The 21,421-nt window shown below is 61.2% G+C and overlaps 1 protein-coding gene across 1 annotated transcript; it reads right to left on the bottom strand.

The window, feature by feature from the left end:
- Nucleotides 1-2,629: 2,629 nt before the first annotated feature.
- Nucleotides 2,630-10,835, bottom strand: ADAMTS4 (ADAM metallopeptidase with thrombospondin type 1 motif 4). Its single transcript, XM_054010315.1, has 9 exons — nt 9,625-10,835; nt 7,868-8,191; nt 7,376-7,508; nt 6,847-7,011; nt 6,008-6,294; nt 5,311-5,497; nt 4,712-4,887; nt 4,407-4,582; nt 2,630-3,928 (listed from the first exon to the last, which is right to left on the bottom strand). Exons 1-9 carry the CDS (start codon nt 10,228-10,230, stop codon nt 3,499-3,501), a joined length of 2,484 nt encoding a protein of 827 aa, XP_053866290.1. The 5' UTR covers nt 10,231-10,835; the 3' UTR covers nt 2,630-3,498.
- Between the last annotated feature and the right edge of the window lie 10,586 nt (nt 10,836-21,421).

Below are 21,421 nucleotides of genomic sequence, written 5' to 3'. Positions count from 1 at the left end.
TTCTGCCCCAGCAGCCTGTGCTCCCTGGGGCTGTGCTTCGAGGACCCTGGCCCTGTGTGTGCCTAGCTTTGGGGGGGAGAGGCTGTAATCAATGCCTCTAGCACCCCTGCTTTCCTTCTCGCACCTGGCAAAGGGTCCAGCTGGGGACCTGGCCTGTGCCTGTACTGTGGGGCCAGGGCTGGGCTGGGAACCCCCCCCCTCACCCACCACATCTCTGAGGGGTGCAGGGACCTCCCCAGGGCACTTAGCGCGGGTGGCTGAGCTGGCAGCAGAAGCCTGGGGTCACCTGGGGCAGGTGAGCTGTGCCCCGGCTGGGATCCCCAGGTGGCACTGACCAGAGCTGTATCCTTCCAGGGGGAAAGCAGGCTGTTTGCTGCTGTCCATGGGAGTGTGTCCCAAAAGGGCCTGTGCCCCTATCGCAGCATTGCCCCCCTCTGCTGACCCCCACAGGGGACTCGGATGGGGGCTGAGACCCCGCCCAGGTGCATGTGTGGTGGTGCTGGGCTCCCTCTAAATCCAGTGTGGCCCACAGGAGATACACCCTGCCCCCCACTGCCTGTAGTGCTGGCAAAGGGGAGAGCGGAGGGGTGATGTTCGGGATGGGCTACCTGCCAGCCCTGCAGCTCCCATGTCAGCCCCAGCTCGGTGCAGACAGCAGGAGCCAGCGCCACATGTGCCCAGCAATCCAGGAAACTGCCCACGCCTGCTTCCCCCTCCCCAGGGAGGGCAGTGCCCGGCCTCAGCAGGAAGAACCACTCCTGCCCGCTGCCCCCAGGCTCCCTCCAGTGCCCAGTGTTGGGTCTTGTCCTGGCCATGAATGGGCGAGCTGCCCTGTGGGCCCAATCCTGCTGGGCCGGCCCCCTGAGCTTCAGTGTGTGCCCCTTGGCACTGGGCGGGGGGAGAGGGGGCGCTAGACAAGCCCTCCTCTCCTGCAGCTTTCCCCTGAGCGCCCACATGCTGGTCATAAAGAGGATGGGGGGTGGGAGCAGAGCAGCTGTGGAGGGGTCCTGGCAGGGCTTAGCCCTCTGGCCCAGGATCAGTCCTGGGAGCCAGGACCCCAGCCCTGGGCTAGTAGATCTTGTCCCATCCCCAGGGCTCTTGTTGGCCTGCAGCCCCAGGGCCGGGCCATACACACACGATCTGCTCTTTGCCGAGGCCCGGCACGTGCTGGGTTTGCATGCCCAACTATTGCAGGCCCTAGCCCTGGCATGGCGGCTTTGGGCTGGGGCTGCATGGTACCAGTGTGGGAGCCTCTAGGGGCACAGCCTGGCTGCACAATGGAACATCGGCCCTGCCAGGGCCTGGTGCAGGGGGAGCCTGGTGCCCGGTGGGGCAGGACGTGAGTGCCCAAGAGTGCTGGGCCTGCGTGGAGCCGGATGTCTGGGCAAGGCCAGTTCAGCCTGGGTCGTGCCCCGTGGAGCTGCACTGCGGAGAAGGGGGGATTCGATTCCCAGCTGCCCTCGGGCCCGTGGGGGGAGCAGTAACGGGAGTCGCGTGGGCCTGGCAGCTGGCACAGAGCGAGCCCCTTGGGCGCGGGGGAGGGGCTGGCATCGCTCCCACAGTCATCAAAGGCTGGGGTCAAAGCGGGTCTGGCAGGGAGAGCCGTGGCGGGGAAGTTCCTGCAGCTTCCACCCCCACCGCCATGCAGCCCCCTGGGCCGGACTCCTGGCAGCAGCCAGAGCCCCTGTCTCCGTCCGACAGGGTGAGGGGCTCGATCCCATAGCGCGGCTCCCAGGGAGCGGGGCTGGGTGAGGACACAGCTGGAGGGGGCGGTTTGTCAGCCCCAGCAGAGCCCCGACCCCCTGCCCAGGGCGTTAGCTGAGCGGGAGCGGTGAGCTGAGCTCTCCAGGAGCAGTAGTTGTTCAGCTGCCTGCTGGATCCCAGGGGGAAACGGCCCGCGGAGGCCCCCTCTGCCCCCGGGCACTGGAGCCCTCCTGGCTGGGGTGGAAGGAGGCTCTGCCAGCTTGATTGGCTGCGGGAAGCTGAGGAAGAGCCAGCAGCCGACACCCAGGCCCAGCGTGGGCAGCCCATGGCGACAGCAAACTGGCTGAGCGGGGTCTGGTCTGCTCCGTCCCCCACCGGGCCTCCAGCGCTGGGCGCCTCGCTGGGACAGGAGCGCAGGGAGTGGGGGGGTGTGTGTGTCCGTCCCCCTCCCACCCGAGCTGGCGCTGCCCTGGGCACTTCACTGCCCCACCACAGCCTGTCCTGGGGCGGGAGCGCTGACCTCCCAGAGGGCCAGGAGCAGCCACAGCCTCCTCAGCTTCCCGGGGCTTAGCGCTTGCCCCTCCGGTGCTGGGCCGCTGGCAGGAGCCAATGACAGGCCAGGACAACGGGTATCATGCTGGGCCTTCTCCAGCCACATCACCCTCCTGGGCTCTGGGGACAGGCACCTGCGGCAAAGGGGCTGGCCTGACACTGGACAGCAGTGAGGATGGGGACGCGCCCAGCTACGCAGCTCCGGCCTGTCCCAGCAGGGGGTGTTGTAGAGGTGGGCAGGGGCCCGGGCTGTGGGAGGTCCCAGCTCCGGTCCTGCTCCAGCGTGCTGGGCGCTATTGCTGCCGAGCGCGGCGTGACAGGGCGGAGCGTGGCTCCCGCGGGCCCAATAACCAGGCGTCACTCGAGCGTGGTCTATAAATAATTTGGCAGGTTTTTATTACAAAAAAATAATGACAATAATTAATAGAAAAATGCAACTGGTGCAAACCAGCAGCAGCCGTGCCAGCAGGGACTTGCCCGGGCACCGGCCCTTTGCTTTAAATAGACCTTAAATTATTACCCGCAGTCCCTCCTCTGCTGCGTGGGCAGTCGCTGACCAAATGGGCTGGGGGAGGCTGGCTCTTTGCTCCTGGGCACTGCCAGGCTGCCACGATGCCAGCGCAGCACCAAGACCAGACAGTGCTTGGATCACACACAGCAAGGCCTGGCCCACAGCCCCAGAGGGCTCTAACTCAGCCCTCGTATTCCTCTCTGCAGCGAAGGGGGACGCATCCTGCCTGCCCCTCCCAGCCCCCGGGACCAGGCAGTCCTCTGCTGCCCAGCGTGCTAATGAACCCTGTGAGACCCAGCTCTAGTGGGGATTGCCGGGGGACTGAGGTAGAAGCTGATTCAAAATGTGCTTCGTGGCTCGCGCCTGGCGGCACGTGGGGCGAGTTTGCCGAGGCTCAGCCAGGCCGAAGGAAGGTGCTGAGTGATGTACCATGGCCAGTGCCCATGGCCCCGGCCACGAATAAATACCCGAATAAATAGAGACCTGGCACACGCAAGTGTCCCTGCCAAACAGGAACGCCACAGTGGCTCCCAGTGCAGAGTCCCCTTCAAACGGCCAGACGCAGAGCTCTGTTCCACGGAGCCCTGGCCTGGCAGGGGGAGCCCCCAGGGGTAGCCTGAGCTGGGGGCTCCAGCATCTGATTCTGTCTTTGGGACGGGCTCCAGCCCATGGGTCCCTGGTACCAGGGGAAGCTGCACCGGGTGCTGCCACTCCAGCCATGCGCTAAACGGCTAATGCCGGGGGGGTTCCTTGCGGCCGCGCCGGTTCCTCAGGATCTCCAGGATCTGGGCCTTCTGCTTCAGCCACTGCTCTGTCGTCCGCTTCTGCTGCTTGGGCTCGAAGAAGGTGTATTTGAGCCGGGGGGCTTTGTGGTCACTCACCACCAGTGCCTGCAGGGTGAGCGGCTCGTGGAGTGGCCCGCGGCCTGTGATGATCTCCGTGGCCTTGGTGGCCCCGCTGTAGCGCAGTGTCACGCTGCCCGCCAGGCTGACGTCCAGCTCCGAGGGCACCAGGACATAGTTCCCGTTCAGGGCGTAGGTGCCGTCCTGCCTCCGCAGCGCCAGGTAGATGCCATCGCTGGCCGTGGCAGAGCTGCTGCTCTGGCGGATCAGGATGTGGGTGGCCCCAGCTGGGATGGTGACCACATCATTGTAACCGTAGCTGAAAGGCAGAGATACAGGCATCAGGACGCTTGGAGGGAAAGCAAAGGGAGGGACTTGGGGGCTGGCCCCGAGCAGAGCCCTGGAGACGTGGGCTCCGGCGCCCGCTCCAGCACTAGGAGAGTTTGGCATAGCTCCCCCTCATGCCTGCGTCTCAAACCGCCCAGCCCTGTGCACCGCCACTGCTCCAGGAGGGGAGAGGATTGGGAGGCTGCAGGCTGGGATTGAGGAGCCCAGAGCTGGGGGGCTGCGGGTCAGGATTGAGGAGCCCAGAGCTGGGGGTGGAGACCCTGTCCCTGCTAGGGCTCTCGCTATTAGCGCCTCGTTACCATAAGCTGGTAATGAGCTGAGCGTGGGGGCCCTGGCATTCCGGTCCTGGAGCCGCTGCTGTGACGCTCGCCCCCTGCCTGCTGTGTGCACACTGCCCCATGCCCAGGCCCTGCCCTGGGGCCAGCCTGCGAGGTGGGGTGGGGACTCACCGGGGCTTGGCGAAGGAGCCGTAGGTCTTGGAGCAGCGGGACCCATCTCCCCCGCACACCATGCACTTGTCAAACTTCTTCTTGGAGCCGATGACGCGGTCGCAGCCGGCGTGGACGCAGCGCCCCTGCACGCAGACCGAGGTGCTGTCGGGGGAGCAGGGCGTCCCATCCGCAACCTGGAGATGGGCACAAAGTCAGTGAGGCCTGGGCCAGTCCTCTCCCACCACGGCTCAGCTCTACAACCTCCCTCCACACCCCGTCCCCACAGATGGCTGCATTGCAGGGTCTGGGGAGCCCTCACTCACCCTTGGTTCCAGCACGTAGTAGTAGCCCAGGGCCCGCGACTGGCACGTCAGCTTGCACTGGTCCTTCTCGGCCACTCCGCTGTAGCGGGGCACCCAGTCCATGGGCGCGGGGAAGCCCTTGAACAGGTCTGAGCGGTGATTGTAGACGGCGCATTGCTGCTCCCGGAAGGTGAGGGCTGGAACGAGACACGGGGGGGCGGGTGCTGGGTCAGTGTGGGGCCGTGCTGGGCCCTGGCTCCTGGGGACTCCCCCCTCCCTGTGCTGGCTTCTGGGACATGCTCTCAGAGCCTTGCACAGACTGCCCTGCCTGACCCTTTCCCTGCCCCAGACCCGCCCCCGTGTCCAGCTGGGGCCAGCTCAGCCCACGGGCCCTTCCCAAGGGGTTCCCCCTTTGTCACCCCCGCAGCAGCTGCAGCTCTGGCTCAGGAAGGGGAGTCGCTCAGTGCACAGCCAGGAGTGCAGGGGCCTCCGAGCTCCCAGGATGGTGCTGGCTGGACCCAGCCTGCCCTCAAGGAGGGTCTGTGCTCTAGCTGGCCAGTGGCTCCTGGCTCCTTGGTGGGGGGAGGGGAAATGCTGCCCCCACTGCTGCCCTCACTCACCCGTGCCGTCCGGGCACTCCCGGGTGCTGCAGGAGCGGTACTGGGTGCGCTTGCCCTCACAGTATTTGCCGCCGTTGCGTGGGACGGGCTTGTTGCACTCGCGGGTGGAGAACTGCACGCCCCCGCCGCAGCTCCGCGAGCACTCGCCCCACGGGCCCCAGGGCCCCCAACCACCGGGGGTGGGAGTCTGCAGGGAGACACAGAGCAGGGTTAGAAACGGGGATGGCGGGGGTCAGAGCCACATGGCTGCCAGGGGGCGCCCTGGGCCCAGGCACCCAGCGCCGTTCTGCAGCTGGGAAGCATAGACGGGGGTCTCCATCCCTCCCAGTCCCCAGCCACCCCCCACCTGCCCCATTCCCTCCACACTCTGCCAGTCCCTGAGCCCCGCCCTCACCCCTCTCCTGGCTCCCCTGTGCCCTGTTCCGCCCCCGCAGAGGAAGGCAAGTGCTTTTCCCCCTGCCCCGTCTTGCAGGTGCCCAGAGCCCGTGGGTAGCACAGGGCCGGCTCCAGGCACCAGCTTCTCAAGCAGGTGCTTGGGGCGGCCGCTCCGGAGAGGGGAGTGAAGGACCCCGCTTGGGAGTGAAGGACCGCCCGCCGAATTGCCGCTGCAGATCGCGATCGCGGCTTTTTTGTTTTGTTTTGACTGCTTGGGGCAGCCAAAACCCTGGAGCTGGCCCTGGGGTAGCAGGACACTCACGTTGAAGGCCTTCATCTCCACTTTGCTGATGCAGCGTCCATTCATGCAAGCCTTGCCCTGTCCGCAGGCGGTGCCGTCTGCCCAAGGGAAGTGCTTGGTCTGGCACATGAAGTGCCCGTTGATCTTGCCCGTGCACCACAGGGAGGAGCAGGGTGGGTGCAGGTTGGGGCAGTGGCGGGAGTCCGGCCCAAAGGTCAGCTGACACTGCCGGTCTGCGTCATAGTTGCTGCCCGGGAAGGGGGCCGGCAGGCGCAGGGGCTCATGAGGCTTGTCCAGGAGGCAGTGACCTGTGGGGAGGGAGCGGGTTGGCACGTGAGGGGCCTGGGCATCACAGACACAGACAGGCTGGGGCAGAGCTAGCTCGGGGTGCTCGGCGAGGGGGCAGCTGAGACAGGAACACTAATCGGGGCAGGGGGATCATCCCCACACCAGCATGGGCAGCAAATTCTGCCTGGGCAGAGATGTCCCCTCCTTGGGCCAGGACAGGGACCCTGGTACCCCAGGGGCTGGCTCAGCTCCAGCCTGACTGGCAGGGGCTGGCCGAGGGCTGCTGGGCCCAGGGTGATGGGGGCGGGTCTCAGCCCTGTTCCTAATGCTCAGTTGTTTGCCCCACAAACCATGATCCCTGCTGGCATGGGCCGGCCAAGGGTCTGACAGGCGAGGGGGGCTGAACTGTAGACTCATAGGGGGAGTGCAGGGCTGGGACGGCACGGGGCTGCAGGTCAGGATTCAGGGACACCGACAGAGCTGCTTTGGAGAAACTTGCCCAGTCCTTGCCCACGCTGTGCCTGGCTCTGGCCAGCCCTGTCATGGCTCCGGGATCCCAGAGGGGTCCTTACCATGGCCGTTGTCCAAGAAATCTGTGATGAACCGGGCGCTGCAGGGTGACCACAGCTGGTCGGGGTCCACGTAGGACATCACCGGAGCCATCATGTGCCGGGTGCCGCTGGAGTTCAGGTCCTCACAGGCCTTGGCGTTGTCATGGAGCATGTTGAACACGTGGCCTGGGAAGGGGGAGATAAAACGGGGTCAGTGTGTGGCATAGGGACCTGGCCTGTGGGGACTGCCATGGGGAGGGCATGAGAGGGGAGCCCTGGGCTGGGGGGGGCACTGGGCAGCGGGGGCTCTGCAGTGGAATCAAGCAGCTAAGCCTGGTGATACTGGGACTCTGATCCCACGTGCTGTGCAGGGGAGAGGGAGATGGAGCGGGGAGGTCGGTGTGCAGTGGGGAGAGATGGGGGCGTGGAAGTGGAGATGGAGCAGTTGAGCCTGGCCATGCTGGACTCTGATTCTGTGCCTGGCAGGGCTCTGGGCTCTCGCTGCCTCGTGATGCCCGGCCCTGCTCTGCCCCCGGCCGGCAGCACTTACCGAGTTCATGGGCCGCGGTGAAGGCCGACTGCAGCCCGTCATCCTCCACGATGGAGCAGCTGCGGCTGGGGTCGCAGACAGTGCCCACGTCCGCCATGCCCAGCGTGTCGCAGGTGGAGATGCCGCACAGGTTCTGCGGGAGAAAGAAGATGCTGGGGCATGTGGGGCGCTGGGACGGGGAGCCTGCCGTGCGGTCCCAGCCCCTGGGCCTGAGGCACACTGCTCTCTCACGCCAGTGGGGCCAGCCCCACCTCCCCCAGCTGTGAGCCAATTCGGGGTACTCAGGGCTAGTGCTGGATTGGCCAAGCAGTCCCTCCATGGGCCCCCTGCCCCATCTGAGCCTCTCACCCCGAGGGCCGCTGCTGGCACTGGCCATTGCTGATGTGATTTGGGCCCCCCAGAACCCCCATGGCTGGAGACGAGGAGAGTCTGGGAGAGGCGCTGCACTGGGGGGGCTGCACTGGGGAGAGGCTGTCCCGGGGGGCACCGTACCTGCCGGGTAAAGAAGATGGCCGTGTCGAAATGCTCTGAATCCGCGTCGTCCGGCTTGTTGAGTCCCTTTTGCCACTGGCAGAAGTTGCGCAGCATCTGGGCAGCGTTGGCCGTGACCTGCAGCCCGTCCTCGCCGGGCCCCAGCACCACCAGCCGCGTCACCACCAGCGTCACCGGGTTCCGCAGGCTCGCGTGGCGGAAGAACTTGGCGGTAGCGGCCATGACGGTCAGCAGGTAGCGGTTGAGCCCAGCGCCGTGGAACTGGGCCATGTGCTCGTCCGCCACCACCAGCGTCTCCACGTAGCGCGGCACCGAGGCGAACCGCTGTGGGGAGGGAGATGGTCAGAGATGGGGTGGACCTGGTTCATTCTGTGGCAGGTGTTGTGAGAGGGGCTGGGGGGCTAAGACCAGTCACTGTCTCAGCCTGCCCCATTTTATAAAGGGAGAAACTGAGGCACGGAACAGAAAAGGGACTCACCTGGGGTCATAATGTCTGTGCAGAGTTGGGAATAGCACCCAATCCCCCCACCTCCCCCCTGCTCTGACCACTAGACCCCACTTCTCTCCCAGAGCTGGGAACAGAGCCCAGGCATCCTGACTCCAGCCCCTGCTCCTCAGTCAGCCCCAACCAGAGACTGAACGTGAACTCGGAGCTCTGGCCCAGGGGGCCTCAGCAGGGACAGAAAATGCTGGAGTTTTCAGCTCCTCTGGCGCCAGGTGATGGGCGAGGGGCAGCTGGGAGCCTGTGCCAACCCACCTGTCCCCGGGGCAGCTCCAGCAGTAGGGATGGGGGGGGAGGGGAACAGTTGTTTCCATGGCAGCGAGCCACCCCTCCCAGCTGGGTTGGGAGGCAAATGGCCAAGGTAGAAACAAACAAATGACCCAAAGAGAGTTGGAGGGGAGGTGGCTGGCTCAAGGAGGGGACAGGGCTTCCCACAACAGCCTGGCCGTGCTACAGGAATGGCAAATAGCTGGGATCCCCCCTCCCCCTAGAGACAGGAAACTAGCTGGGAATCTTACAGGTGCCAACCCTCCAGAATTGTCCTGGAGTCTCCAAGAATTAAAGATTAATCATTAATTAGAGATTATATCATGTGATGAGACCTCCAGGAATATGTCCAACCAAAGCTGGCAACCCTAGCCAGGATCCCCCTGCCAGCCTGGGACGGGAAACTAGCCGGGATCTCCCACCCCCGGGAAGGGACGGGAAGATAGCTGGGATCCCCCCTCCCTCCCACACAGAAACGGGAAACTAGCCAGGATCCCCCACCCCCGGGAAGGGACGGGAAGCTAGCCGGGATCCCCCCTCCCTCCCACGCAGAAACGGGAAACTAGCCGGGATCCCCCACCCCCGGGCAGGAATGGGAAACTAGCTGGGATCCCCCCACACCCAGGCAAGGACGAGAAGCTAGCCGGGATCTCCCCCTGCCCCCCGGGCAAAGACAGGAAGCTAGCTGGGATCCCCCCCGCCCGCCCCCCAGGCAAGGACGGGAAGCTAGCCAGGATCCCACCCCCACCCCCCCCGGCAAGGACGGGAAGCTAGGTGGGATCCCTCCCCCCACCCCCCCGGCAAGGACGGGACGCTAGCTGGGATTGCCCCATTCCAGGATTCCCACTGCAGCAGGAACAGGACTAGGTCACCAGGCCAAAAGCCACAGGCCCGGGAGGAAGCCTCGTCTGGGGCGCATGGCCAGGGGAGGCGGGCCAGTGAGGACACTGCCCTGCCCCTTGTGGATGGTGCCAGCAGCCGCCCCTACCTTTGCTCTCCTCGAGGACGCTGCTGCGGCGCGGGGCTCCCTTCCGCTGGCTGGAGCCGTGCCCAGAGCCTGGGCACCCACACTACACATGGTGCCATTGGCTTTCTCGGGTATCTTCTTCCTGAGCACGTGGGCACCGGCTCCATCTACGGCATTAGGCGCCCCCCCATCCAGGGGCTGCACGTGGTACTCGGCACCGTGGTACTGCAGCACCCCCAGTAGCGACACCCCGTCATAGTTCACCGCCGCGACGGAGTCTGGGTCAGAGTTCACCGTGCCGGTGTAGTAGTTCCCTGGCTCGGTCGTCCCATCGACCGCGGCTGGCTGCCCTCTCCTGCCCAGGTACTGTACGGTCAGCCCCTCCGCCAGGAAGCTGGGGTCCCACTCCAGGTCCAGGACCAGATCTTCCCCCAAGGTGCGGATGCGGTAGAGAAGCCACTGGCTGGGGCTGCCGCCCAGCCCCTCCCCAGACTTGCCCGCCAGGCGCTCCGGAAACACGATTTCCTCCCTGTAGCCACCAGCACCGGCTCGCTCCCCCGATGCCAGCACGAGGTGGCAGCCGGCAGCAATGAGAAGCGTCAGCGTCGCACAGAGTGGGCTTCCCATGGGGGCACAAGGGTAGATGGGGAACAAAATACGATCACAAAAGCTCTGTGATGTTACACTGCCGTGGGGAGGCCCTGGGACTTTCCCTTAACTAGCAACAGCAGCTGTAATTAACAACAAGGACCCGGGGCTCGTGCTCTGGAGATCCGCTCTGTCAACCGCTCTCAGCAGCACCTGGCACAGGGCAGCGCCTAACAGCGGCTCCTAGACGAGCCAGCCATTGGCAAGCGGGCTGTGCGCTCGGGGAGGTTCGCGGCAGATGCTGACCCGGAGCCAGAGGAGGCGCGCGCTGGCTGGCTGGCTCTTCAAATAGTTTATAAAACGTCTTCTCAGCTCTTTTGTTTCAAGTCCCAGACCTTCCCCGGAATATTCCTTCAGCAAACTGCAGGGCGGGCCAGATCCTGGGGGACTTTGTAGAGTCCCAGCAGGACGAGGCTGGCTCTAGTTTTCAAATCTTGGTTGAGAAAAAAAATAGAGAAGGTTTTTCTTCTCCTTTTTGCAAAGAAATAGCAGAAAAAGTTCCCACCGGGAAGAGGTCAAGTTATTCCCTCTAGAAACTGGCTCCCAGTTCACAGCCCTCTCTGCCAATCCCTGCAAATTTGAGATTAGACTTTCTTTCTTTCTCTCGCTCTCTCTCTCTCTCTCTCTGCTGAGTTTCTCTGGCTGCTCATCCGCTCAGCCCCTTTTAACAGCTGTCTCCCGAGAGCGGCTCGGCCCCCATTGGCTGTCACATCCCATGAAGTTGAGTACACGTTTTTGCAATCTCTTCTGTTGCTTGACGCAATTGCCCCTGTCAGAGCTTTAGTCCTTTTATTTTTGTTGGTTTTTTTTTTTTAAATTAAAAATAAAGGAAATTGGGAGGGGGGTTGGAGGTGGGAACAGAAACGGCTGGCGGCCGGCCCAGCCTTCCAGCATGAAGTTGGCACTTTGCCCCGTTTGCCCGAGTTTTTCTACAAATTGTAGCTTTGTTTGAGGAGTATTTCTCCTTTCTCTCTCTCTCTCTCTCTCACACACCCCCTCCATGAGAAGAGAGTCTGGATACTGCGGTGATGGGTGCCCTGCCCAGGACACGCAGCCAGTTGGCTCCAGATTCCTTGGGCTCAGATCCTCCTAGAGACAAATCCAGGTGGCCCCGCCAGCCCCAGACGTTCAGAAATCATGAGTCAGGCCACAGAAAATCATGACATCGCAAAAAATAATATCGTAACTGTTGGGTCCTTTCCTCTGCCTCCTGCTTCATGCCCATGGGCCTCTCTGCAGTCAGAAGGGCTGGAAAGTGACTCTTACTTTAATCCCAAACCACGTGACTCCTGGAGCTGGGGCTTTAAGAAAAACACCAAGTATCACCAGAGTCCCGCTGAGACTAGGAGCATTGGCGGCCCCGATTTCCTGTGCTCCCAGCACTGACTCCACTGCATCAGGACAGGGAGTAGCTCTGGGAGAGCCAAACTCCCTGTCTGACCTGGGCCAGTCCCTGACCCTTCTGCCACAGCTTCCTCCTCTGTAGAGGCCAGCACCTGGCACGGAGCAGGGCTTTTCATCCAGAGATCTCAAAGCCCTTCCTGAAGGTGGGGCAGTGTCACCACCCTCATTGGAGAGGTGGGGAAACTGAGGCATGGAGAGGGGCAGTGACCTACTCAAGGGCACAGAGGAACTCAGTGCCAGGGCTTGGAATATAACCCAGGAGTCCTGGCTCCCATGGATGGGCCTCCATCCCAGCAGCTGGGGGCTGAGTTCAGGAGCACGTGCCGAGCTCTGAGCTGGAGCTGGGCACAGCAGAGCAGGGTGAGTGGGTGGCTGGCTGTGCTGGGAATACAGGAATACAGCAGAGCTGGCTTGGGCAGGGGCAGACCCGGTGCCTGGGGCTGTGCCGTAGGTCCCCTTTGCCACCTGCTTTTTGCCATTGCTGCGCCATGGGAGACCAACACGTACAGAGGGAATTTGGGGCAAAGCCCCATGGAATCGGGCTGGGTGAGGACGGGCCCTCCGAGGGCAGTGAGAACAGGGGAGGGGAGAGGGCTGCCAGCCCCCTGAGGGAGATGGCCTGGCAGCCTGGGGTCCCCCGAGAGCAGGGGTTCCCCCTGTTCCGTCCCCCCAAGCCTGTCCCAGACACTCCACATGTGCTCGGGTCCTTGGGGCTGAAGCTGGCACGTCTGTGACCCCCTCCGTCCCAGGGGGCTGCAGTGGGGCCGGACACCCCTCTTCCAAAGCCTGGCAGGTCAGAGAGGGGCCGTCCCCCAGGGGCACCGTGCCCAGGGGGAGTCTGGGCCAGCCGAGCTCAGCCCGGGCTGGGGGCGAATCCCCTCGGTGACAGAGGAGGTTTGGGCTGGCGCAGGCCTTGGCAGCTGGACCCTGCAATTATAGCCCAGAAGCCTCTCCCTGCTGGCCTCCCTTCCCTGCCCCCTCTCTTTCCCCCTTTACCCCCATCCCACGCCAAGGCTCTGGGACCGTGCGGCTGTGGCCGAGGGCGGGGGCTGCTGGCGCCGAGCTGCAAACGCAGGCCGAACCGCGCGGTGTCTTGCTTGGCCTTTTGCAGCCTTTGCTTTTTCATTGACACCCCCCCACACACAACATCTTCCTCCTTCCTCCCTCCTGCTCTTGGCTTTTAATTTTCCTTTTGATCTTCCCCGGCAGCCCCACCATCGAGGGCCTTCGTTCTCCCTTCGTTCCCTTGCCCCCCTTCCCCTTCCCCTCCCCCTCACATCTGCTTTCCCTGCACCGCGGCGCTCCTCCAGCCCTCTCCTCCCCCGGCCCGGCGGCGCACTCAGCCCTGAAGACAAAAGGCAGACACGGCTCCAGCCCGCGTCCCTCCCAGCCACACCACACCAGCGCCTCCCAACTGCTCTGCCCAGCGCGTTAGCCGCATGCCCTACCCTTGCATTTCTAGGAAAGGCCAGTCACGCCCTCTCGGATCCTCTGCCCCACGCCTGCCCCTCCCTGAGGTGCCTCAGTTTCCCACCTTGCAGGTTGAAATTCCAGTGGACAAATGTCTCTAACTCATCTCTCCCCTCCACTGCACCCCACAGTTTGTTTTCTGAGCTCAGGGGCACGCCAGCCTTCATGGCATGCATTCAGGTGGGTTGGACACCTCCACCGCTGCTTTTCCACACTGCCTCCCCCACTGCTGCGTCCCTCGTCTGGGTCCCCCAGTCACACGGCCACCACCACCTCGCCCAGCTATCAGCAACCACAGCTCTCGGTTTGGCTGGGTAGAGGCCGCCCCTCGCGCTGCCCTGGGCCAGGTTCCACTGCCAGCCCGGTGCTTAGTGATTGCTCTGGGTAGTGCTGGGGAACTTCACTGTTGGCTGGTGTCTTTTCTGCTTCGTCTTTCCTGTCCCCACACAGCATCCCCGTACCCAGGCTGCGTCTACACTTAAACCACTGCATCTCTGCAGCTGCACCATCGACCTAGCTACTGCCTCTCAGAACCCATCCCAAGTGTTTTAGGTGTAGACATGCCCTGCGTCTCAGCCCCCCAGACCAGTTTATCAGAGTGTGTCCACACTTAAAACACTACAGTGCTGCAGTGTAGACGCTACCTATGCCAATGGGAGCGGTTCTTCCATCGGTGTAGGTAGCCCACCTCCCCGAGAGGCGGTAGCTAGGTTGATGGAAGAATTATTCCATGGACCTATGCTGTCTACATGGGGGCCTTGGTCAGTATAGTTACATCTCTCAGGGATGTGGATTTTTCACACCCCTAGATATACTGACGTAAATTTCTAGCATAGATCAGACCTCGGTGATTTTGTTTTTAGGGGTCACAGACTACTCAGCTTTGCTTATAAACACTCAAGCACACCCCCCCCCGAATCCCACATCCAGCTCTTAGAGACAAGCCGCCCCTTCTCCCTCTCACTTGGCTCACTAATCCAGATTTAGCAGGAAGACTAGGTCATGGTGACCCCTCAGTCAGGGCATAGTAAGAACCATTCTGCTACCCTTTAGTTGTCCAATAGGGATAACAACATTTCATTACCCCGTATCCACAGCTTAAGTGAATTTGAACCCAAAACAGCCAGCATTGAGCACCGTGACAAAGGAGGTGTGTCTATGCAAATAAGGTTGGCTCATGAGGACTTTTCCTCCGGTTCATCAATAGATGGTGTGAGAGAGCTCATTCAGGCCACTGGCTTACAGGTGTCGTGCTCTGTGGGTATGTCTACAGTGCAATGGAAAACCCAAGGCTGGCCAGTGCCAGCTGACTTGGGCTTTGGGGGGCTTGGGCTAAGGGATTATTTCATTGCAGATATTCGTAGCGTCCCAGAGCCCGCGCTTCACACTGAGCCAGAACATCTACACTGCAATTAAACAGCTCCTTAGCCCAAGCCCCACGAGCCTGAGTGAGCTGGTACGGGCCAGTCGCAGGTGTCTATCTACAGTGTAGACATACCTTGAGAGCTCCTGCTCCGGGTCTCAGGCTCACGCCTTCACTTTGCAGGGGTGGGATCCTTGATTCACCCACTCTCAGCCCTGGCCCTGGGCTCCAGCCCCCCATGGTTACCCAGCAGGCCTGATGGGGTCCGGCCCCTGTTGGGAGCTCTGCCCAGAGTGACCCCACCCAGACTTCTTGACCCAAAGCAGTGCAGGATTTGAACCATGGGAACCCGTCCTAGCACAAGAGACGGGATTGAAACAACAGTCCGTCTGCTTGTGCTTCACTTAAAGGCTCAGGCAGGCCTGGCTTACCACCAGCCAAGCCGCTCCCCCACGGCCTCTGCCTCAGTGTCCCCAGTAACTGTCCGACTGCTCAAGAGAGTGTCTCTGTCTTCAGACCCCTCTGAAGTGTCTGACCCTGCCCCCCTTCCTGGGGAAACTTGTCCGGCAGGTCCAGGAGGGGCAAGCGGTGAATCAAATTGAACGTCTTTCTCTCCAGTTTCCCCAGGTGTTGGCCAGGAGATGTGTCAGCCCCTGCCCAAGTGCTCATGGAACATGCAGCAAGGAGCGCACTGAGTCAGCGATGGCAGCTGCACGGGGAGCGAATTGTGTGTGTGTCGCTGTTTGTACGGGGTTGTGTGTGTGTGTGTGTGTGTGTGTGGGGATTGTATATATAGGGAAGGGTTGTGTGTGTGTGTGTGGATAAGAGTTATGTGTGTGTGAGCAGGGAGTTGTGTGTGAGGAAGGGTTTGTGGTCTGTGATGGCTGGAGTTGTGGGTGGTGGTTGTGTGTGGAGGGAAGTGTGTGTGCACGTGGGTGGGTAGGAGTCATAGGGGGTTGTGTGTGTGTGTGTGCAGGGAAGGGTTTTGTGTGTGCGCGGGGGTAGAAGGTGTGTGTGGGGAAGGGTTTGTGTGTGTGTGTGTGTATGTGTGTGATCCCCCTAGTGGTTCCCCAGAGAGAGGATCCTGGCCCTTCTCCTTGTTCTTGCCCTGGGCGGGTCTCCCCTCTGCGAGTGGCCGTGGGTTAGTCCCTGAAGTTCAGGGTTTTAGTCCCAGGGGTTGGGGGTGTTTTGTGACAATTGTTGCCTGGCCCCTGACCCCATGGCAGGGCTGGCAGCATGGACCGTAGCTCTGCTCTGGTGCCGGGGGGAGCCCTCGAGTATGTCTACACGGCAATCAGACCCCCGCACCACCCCGTGCCAGCTGAGTCGGGCTCAGGGGCTGTTTAATTCCGGTGTAGCCGTTTGGGCTGGGTTCTAGGACCCTGCGAAGGGGGGGGGCGGGGCGGATCCCAAACGTCTGCACTGTAGTTAAACAGCTCCATAGCCCGAGCCCCTTAGCCCGAGTCACCTGGCCCGGGCCGGCGCGGGCGTCTGACTGCGGGGCAGACGGACCCTAGAGGCCGGAGCCGGGTGCTGCGGCAGGAAGGCCTGGTTCCGCTCCCAGCGAGGCCAGCTGATTGCTGATGGCCGGCGGCCAGGCATCGCTTCCGCCCCTCCCCCCATTGTTGCCTCTTGCTCCATGAAAGGGAGGACGGGAAAGCGTGACTCAGTCGTGGGAGCGGACGGGCCCAGCACCTGAGCCCTGACCCACGCCAATGAGTCCATCTCTGTGGGAGGGGGTCAGGACCAGCAGCTCCTTTTACTCATGGGAAAAACACCCTGCCCAGCTGTCATCCAATCCTCAGCTGGATCACCCACGTCCCAGGGAGCAGGTCAGTCCTTCCCCCAGGGGTAGCGGTGCAGCGGGGACAATCCAGTCACACACCGAGCGCATCAAATATTCCAGAAAATTCCCCAATTCGCCACGCTGCAAGGCCATGGGAATAGAGCCCAGGAGTCCTGACACCCAGCCCCCCTGCTCTAACCATTAGACCACACTACCCTCCCAGCACCAGGAATAGGACCCTGGATCCTGACTCCAAGCCCTAACAGCTGTCCGGCTTCGCCTCTTGGCAGCAGGAGGTGTGAGCTGGACAGACCCGCTGACTTCGTCCCTCCATGTTTTTCCTTCCAATAGTTCCAGAGAACTCGGCGTAAGAGCTGCCTGTGGGCCAGGCTGTGTCCTCGGTGCTGAGCGCCCAGCGCTGCCACCCACACTGCAGAGTAGACACAGCCCTGAGCCCATTGCTACTTCCTGCTTTGCAGGAGCCTGCAGATGGGCTTATCTATCTATCTATCTATCTATCTATCTATCTATCTATCTATCTATCTATCTATCTATCTATCTATCTCCATAGCCCGGATCTAGCCAGGCATCCCTGGCACCACACCCCCTTTACTGTAGAGTCAGGCATGACACCCCTGCCCCCCCAGCACCTACTGCAGTGGATCTGGAGGCTTTGCAATCTGGGCCTGCCCTGGGATCTGCATTTTGCCGATGGCCCCTGTCTCTCTAGGGCAGGTTGAACAGAGTCCTTGCTCTGCCCTCAGGACAGGCTGGCGCAGTGCCATTGAAAGGCTGAACGGGGGAGGGAACCATGTGTGGCCAGTTCCAGGCCCTGTCAGCGTGCTGGAGTCCCAGCGAGGCAGAGCAGAGCAGGCCGCATGGGTCCAGGGCAGGCCAGCTCCAGGCCCAGCTGCTGGTCATCCAGCCCATGGTGCATTGGGCCTGGCTGGTGCAGAGACCCCTCCACAGACTATGGGCCATGGGAGTGCTGCTGTGATGGCACCCAGAGCCTGCTGGGCTGGGGCACTGGTGCCAGGTGCTTTCAGTGATCAGGCCCCTGGCTGGGGATCAAGCCTAACCCTAACCCTAGACAAATTAGAGGATTGGGCCAAAAGAAATCTGATGAGGTTCAACAAGGACAAGTGCAGAGTTCCATGCACTGCTTATCCCATGCACTGCTACAGACTAGGGACCGAGTGGCTAAGCAGCAGTTCTGCAGAAAAGGACCTAGGAGTTACAGTGGACGAGAAGCTGGATATGAATCAACAGTGTGCCCTTGTTGCCCAGAAGGCTAACGGCATATTGGGCTGTATAAGTAGGGGCATTGCCAGCAGATCGAGGGACGTGATCATTCCTCTCTATTCGACATTGGTGAGGCCTTATCTGGAGTACTGTGTCCAATTTTGGGCCCCACACTACAAGAAGGATGTGGAAAAGTTGGAAAGAGTCCAGCGGAGGGCAACAAAAATGATTAGGGGGCTGGAGCACATGATTTATGAGGAGAGGCTGTGGGAACTGGGATTATTTAGTCTGCAGAAGAGAAGAATGAGGGGGGATTTGATAGCTGCTTTCAACTACCTGAAGGGGGGTTCCAAAGAGGATGGATCTAGGCTGTTCTCAGTGGTAGCAAATGACAGAACAAGGAGTAATAGTCTCAAGTTGCAGTGGGGGAGGTCTAGGTTGGATATTAGGAAACACTATTTCACTAGGATGGGGGTGAAGCACTGGAATGGGTTACCCAGGGAGGTGGTGGAATCTCCTTCCTTAGAGGTTTTTAAGATCAGGCTTGACAAAGCCCTGGCTGGGATGATTTAGTTGGGGATTGGTCCTGCTTTGAGCAGGACTAGATGACCTCTGGAGATCCCTTGAAACCCTGATATTCTCTGATTCTATGCGCTGGCCGAGCTCTCCCATCTCCCAGGGCTCAGTGCACAAGGCATCACATTGGTCAGGCTCCTGAATGGCCACCGGGGCAGCTCGAGGGCAGCACAGATGAGGGGGAGATGGTCAGGAGATGAAGGTGGGGCTGATGTCACCCTGCTCAGCGCAGGGGAGGGATGCACTGATTCGACCAGCTTCCAGGGTGTGTGATCGGCCCCCCCAGGGTGACCCCAAACTGGCTCCCTCCCGATCTAGCTGGGACCAGCATTCAGCTCTAGGCATTTCAGACTCCATCTCAGCTCGCCAACTGGCTCCTCTGCCTGGCTGCTTCTGGCCTGGCCTGCAGGGCGGCGTCTCCCTGTAGGGGCAGCTGGAGGGAAGGGCTCCTTGCTGGGGGAGGTGCTGGGTACAGGGCGGCTGCGTGTCCACAGGCCTCGCTCCATCCAGCTACCACATGCTTATTTAATTACCGCCAGCAATGCCTTGTGCCGGCCAAGAACAATAGAGCCGGCCTCAGCGGCGCTGCAGCCCGTGATATATTAGCCAGGGCAGCCAAGCATGCACCGGGCCATGGAAATCCCGGCACGGGGACCGTAAATCCTTCTTCCGCCCGGGGAGGGGACGGTGCAGAACAGAGACTGATGCTGCGCGGGGTCCTGGGTGCTGTTGGCATGGGACGGTGACCAAGGGAAACACAGACCCTGCAGGCTGTGGGGGAGAGGACTTACCTTTCTACTGCTGGGGAATGCTCCTGGGACAAGCCAGGTGGGCAGGGTTTGCAGGGGCTGGGTGCGGGGGCGCACCACCCGGAGGCTGCAGGGAGGTAAAGACTGGAGGCAGGCCCCTGCCTGCCTGGAGTGAAGCCCTAAGATCTGGTACCTCCCAGTGCCACAGATCCCATCTGGATGGCACTGGCACCGTGCCCATTCCAGCACAGCCTGCTCCCAGCCTAGCTCAGAGGAGCTGGTCCTGAACCCATCCTTGTTCCAGAGTCCTGGCCGGGACCCGCCTGGGACAAAGGGAAGCTAAAGTTCAGCTCCCAGACCCAGATTTAGGCCCCTGAAGAGCCAGCTGGTTCCCAGGGCTCTGAGCGCCCACAGCTCCCCTTGGATCCCTGGAAACTGAGGTGCTCAGCACCCCTGGAAACCAGCCGTTTACTGAGGTGTTTAGATGCTGTGTCTCTGCCCAGAATCGTAGTGCCAGGACTAGCGATCAGCGCTGATGGGTTAGAACATGGGCTGGGTCTAACACCACGTCCCAATGTGTCTGTCCTGACTAGAAGGGCCTGGGAACCGCCAACAGGTGCAACATTGTTGCTACTAATGTTCTAGTCTGCAGCTAATTGTCGACTGTATTTCAGTTTGACGCTGGGTCTAGTTTTTCCCCCTCCCTCCCGAGTGACTGACTCAGGCTGTTTGGGTTACTACCCCCTGGCCCCGGGAGACCCCCTGCTGCATCTTACAACAGCCAGTCATTGCTAATGGGGTCCAAGGAGATGTTTGTTGCTTCCACAGACCCTGCTCCCCCTGGCTGCGGAGCCCTGGAAGCCCCGTCCACCATCTGGGCACAGTGGGCTGGGCTCTCGCAGGAACCAGGCTCCGCTCTCAGATGTCTCCTGTGAAGGGCAGAAAGCTGAGAGCTTGGGGGAGGTGGGGACAGCGACTGGCCCTCCCAGCTGCCAGCCCCACCCGCTCTTCAGCCAGGCTGCAGCCCTGCAGACAGGCAGCAAGGCTGAGCCCCACGGCTGTGCTCCCTGTGGTGACTGTCTCAGCGCTTGCCTTGCCAGGAGATCTGGGCTCTATTCCTGGCTCTGCCCTGAGTTGTTGGGCGACCCAGGGCAGGTCCCGTCCCTTCTCTGCCTCCATTTCCCCTCCTGCCCATGGTCCATTAGACCGAGAGCTCTTTGGGGCAGAAATGTCTCTCACTCTGTGTCTGGGCATCACCCGGCACCCCGGAGCTGGGTCAGGGCCAGCGTAGTGCCCGGCACGATGGGGCTCTGACCTTGGTCGGGGTTTGCGCAGCAGTGGGGCCCTGAGCTGGATGCAGCCCCCTATCTTGTAAATGACAGGTTTCAGAGTAGCAGCCGTGTTAGTCTGTATCCGCAAAAAGAACAGGAGTACTTGTGGCACGTGACTCATGCTCTTGAGTCCCAAATGCGTGACCTTGCCTTTGGCTGAGTGAATAAGCACGCCGTTCTAGTGTTCACCCAGCTTGCCAAGTGCTCCAGATCCCCGGGTCAAGTCCTCGGCGTTCTTCACTACTCCACCACTCCGGGTCATCTGCACAAGTTACCAGCAATGATTTTATTTCCTTCCAGATCAGTGCTCAGGCTGTCAAGGAGCATTGGGCTGGAACAGAGCCCCGTGGAAACACCCCCCCGCAGGGCCAGCTGCTCCATCCACAGTTTTCGTTTGAGAAGATCTAGCACTTAGCCAGTTTTTAATGCATTTAAGAGGGGTTATGCTGATTTTGTAGTGTTAACTTTTTAATTTTAATGTCACGTGGAACTGTATCAAACGCCTGACGGCTTTCTGCCAGCAGTTACCTGTCACCCAAACTTGTCATCCCAGCAAACAAAGCTCCCCCTTTTATTTGAAGAGACCTGTCTCCCAGAAACCCAGCTGAATAGCATTAATTATGCTGCTGTCTTTACATATGTGCAAGGAAGGATGGCCCAGTGGTTAGGGTGCTAGCCTGTGACTTGGGGGAGCCGAGTTCAGTCTGACTCCTTGTGTTGCTTAACATCTCAGGGCCCCAGTCTCCCCCCGTACAGTGAGGCTCAGAACCCTGCCCTGCCTCACAGGCGCTGTAAGGAGAAATAACACCACCGACTGTGAAGCACTTTGAGCATTACCGGTGACCAGCGCTGCGTCATAGCTAGGGACCCTATTATCCACACTGCGGGACCATGGCAGCACCGGCCACCGACATTCTCCCAGTGTTGTACTGAAGTGGGCAACCACATTATACCACTTGTGAAACAATCTCACAGAGGAACTCGCAGGCTACACTGGGACTAGAACCAGCCTGGCTCTACACACCTTCCCGAAGCCACGGCTAGAACCGGGGAGGCCTGACTCCCACCTTCCTAGCCATTAGCTACGCAGTGGACAGGGCAGGACACTGGACATCAGACCTAGGGAATCGTTACAAGGCAATTGGATTATTATTATTATTGCCTTAAAATGTGACCTACAAGCCAGGCTGGGGACCCCATGCAGCACAGCTGATGCCCCTCAATGCCCTCTCAAAGCCCTCAAGCCCGC

The sequence above is a fragment of the Malaclemys terrapin genome, chromosome 21 (genome assembly GCF_027887155.1).
Source record: "Malaclemys terrapin pileata isolate rMalTer1 chromosome 21, rMalTer1.hap1, whole genome shotgun sequence".
NCBI lineage: Eukaryota > Metazoa > Chordata > Testudines > Emydidae > Malaclemys > Malaclemys terrapin.
This window is presented reverse-complemented; position numbering and strand designations above follow the sequence as displayed.

What these genes read in the sequence shown, in the direction of transcription:
- ADAMTS4 (XM_054010315.1), bottom strand. Translation starts at nt 10,230, where the DNA reads ATGGGAAGCCCACTCTGTGCGACGCTGACGCTTCTCATTGCTGCCGGC. An exon ending in TGGAGATGAAGGCCTTCAAC is followed by an intron (nt 5,498 to 6,007) that starts GTGAGTGTCCTG and finishes GTCTCCCTGCAG; the next exon opens with ACTCCCACCCCCGGTGGTTG. An exon ending in GGCTCCTTCGCCAAGCCCCG is followed by an intron (nt 3,929 to 4,406) that starts GTGAGTCCCCAC and finishes TCTGCCTTTCAG; the next exon opens with CTACGGTTACAATGATGTGG.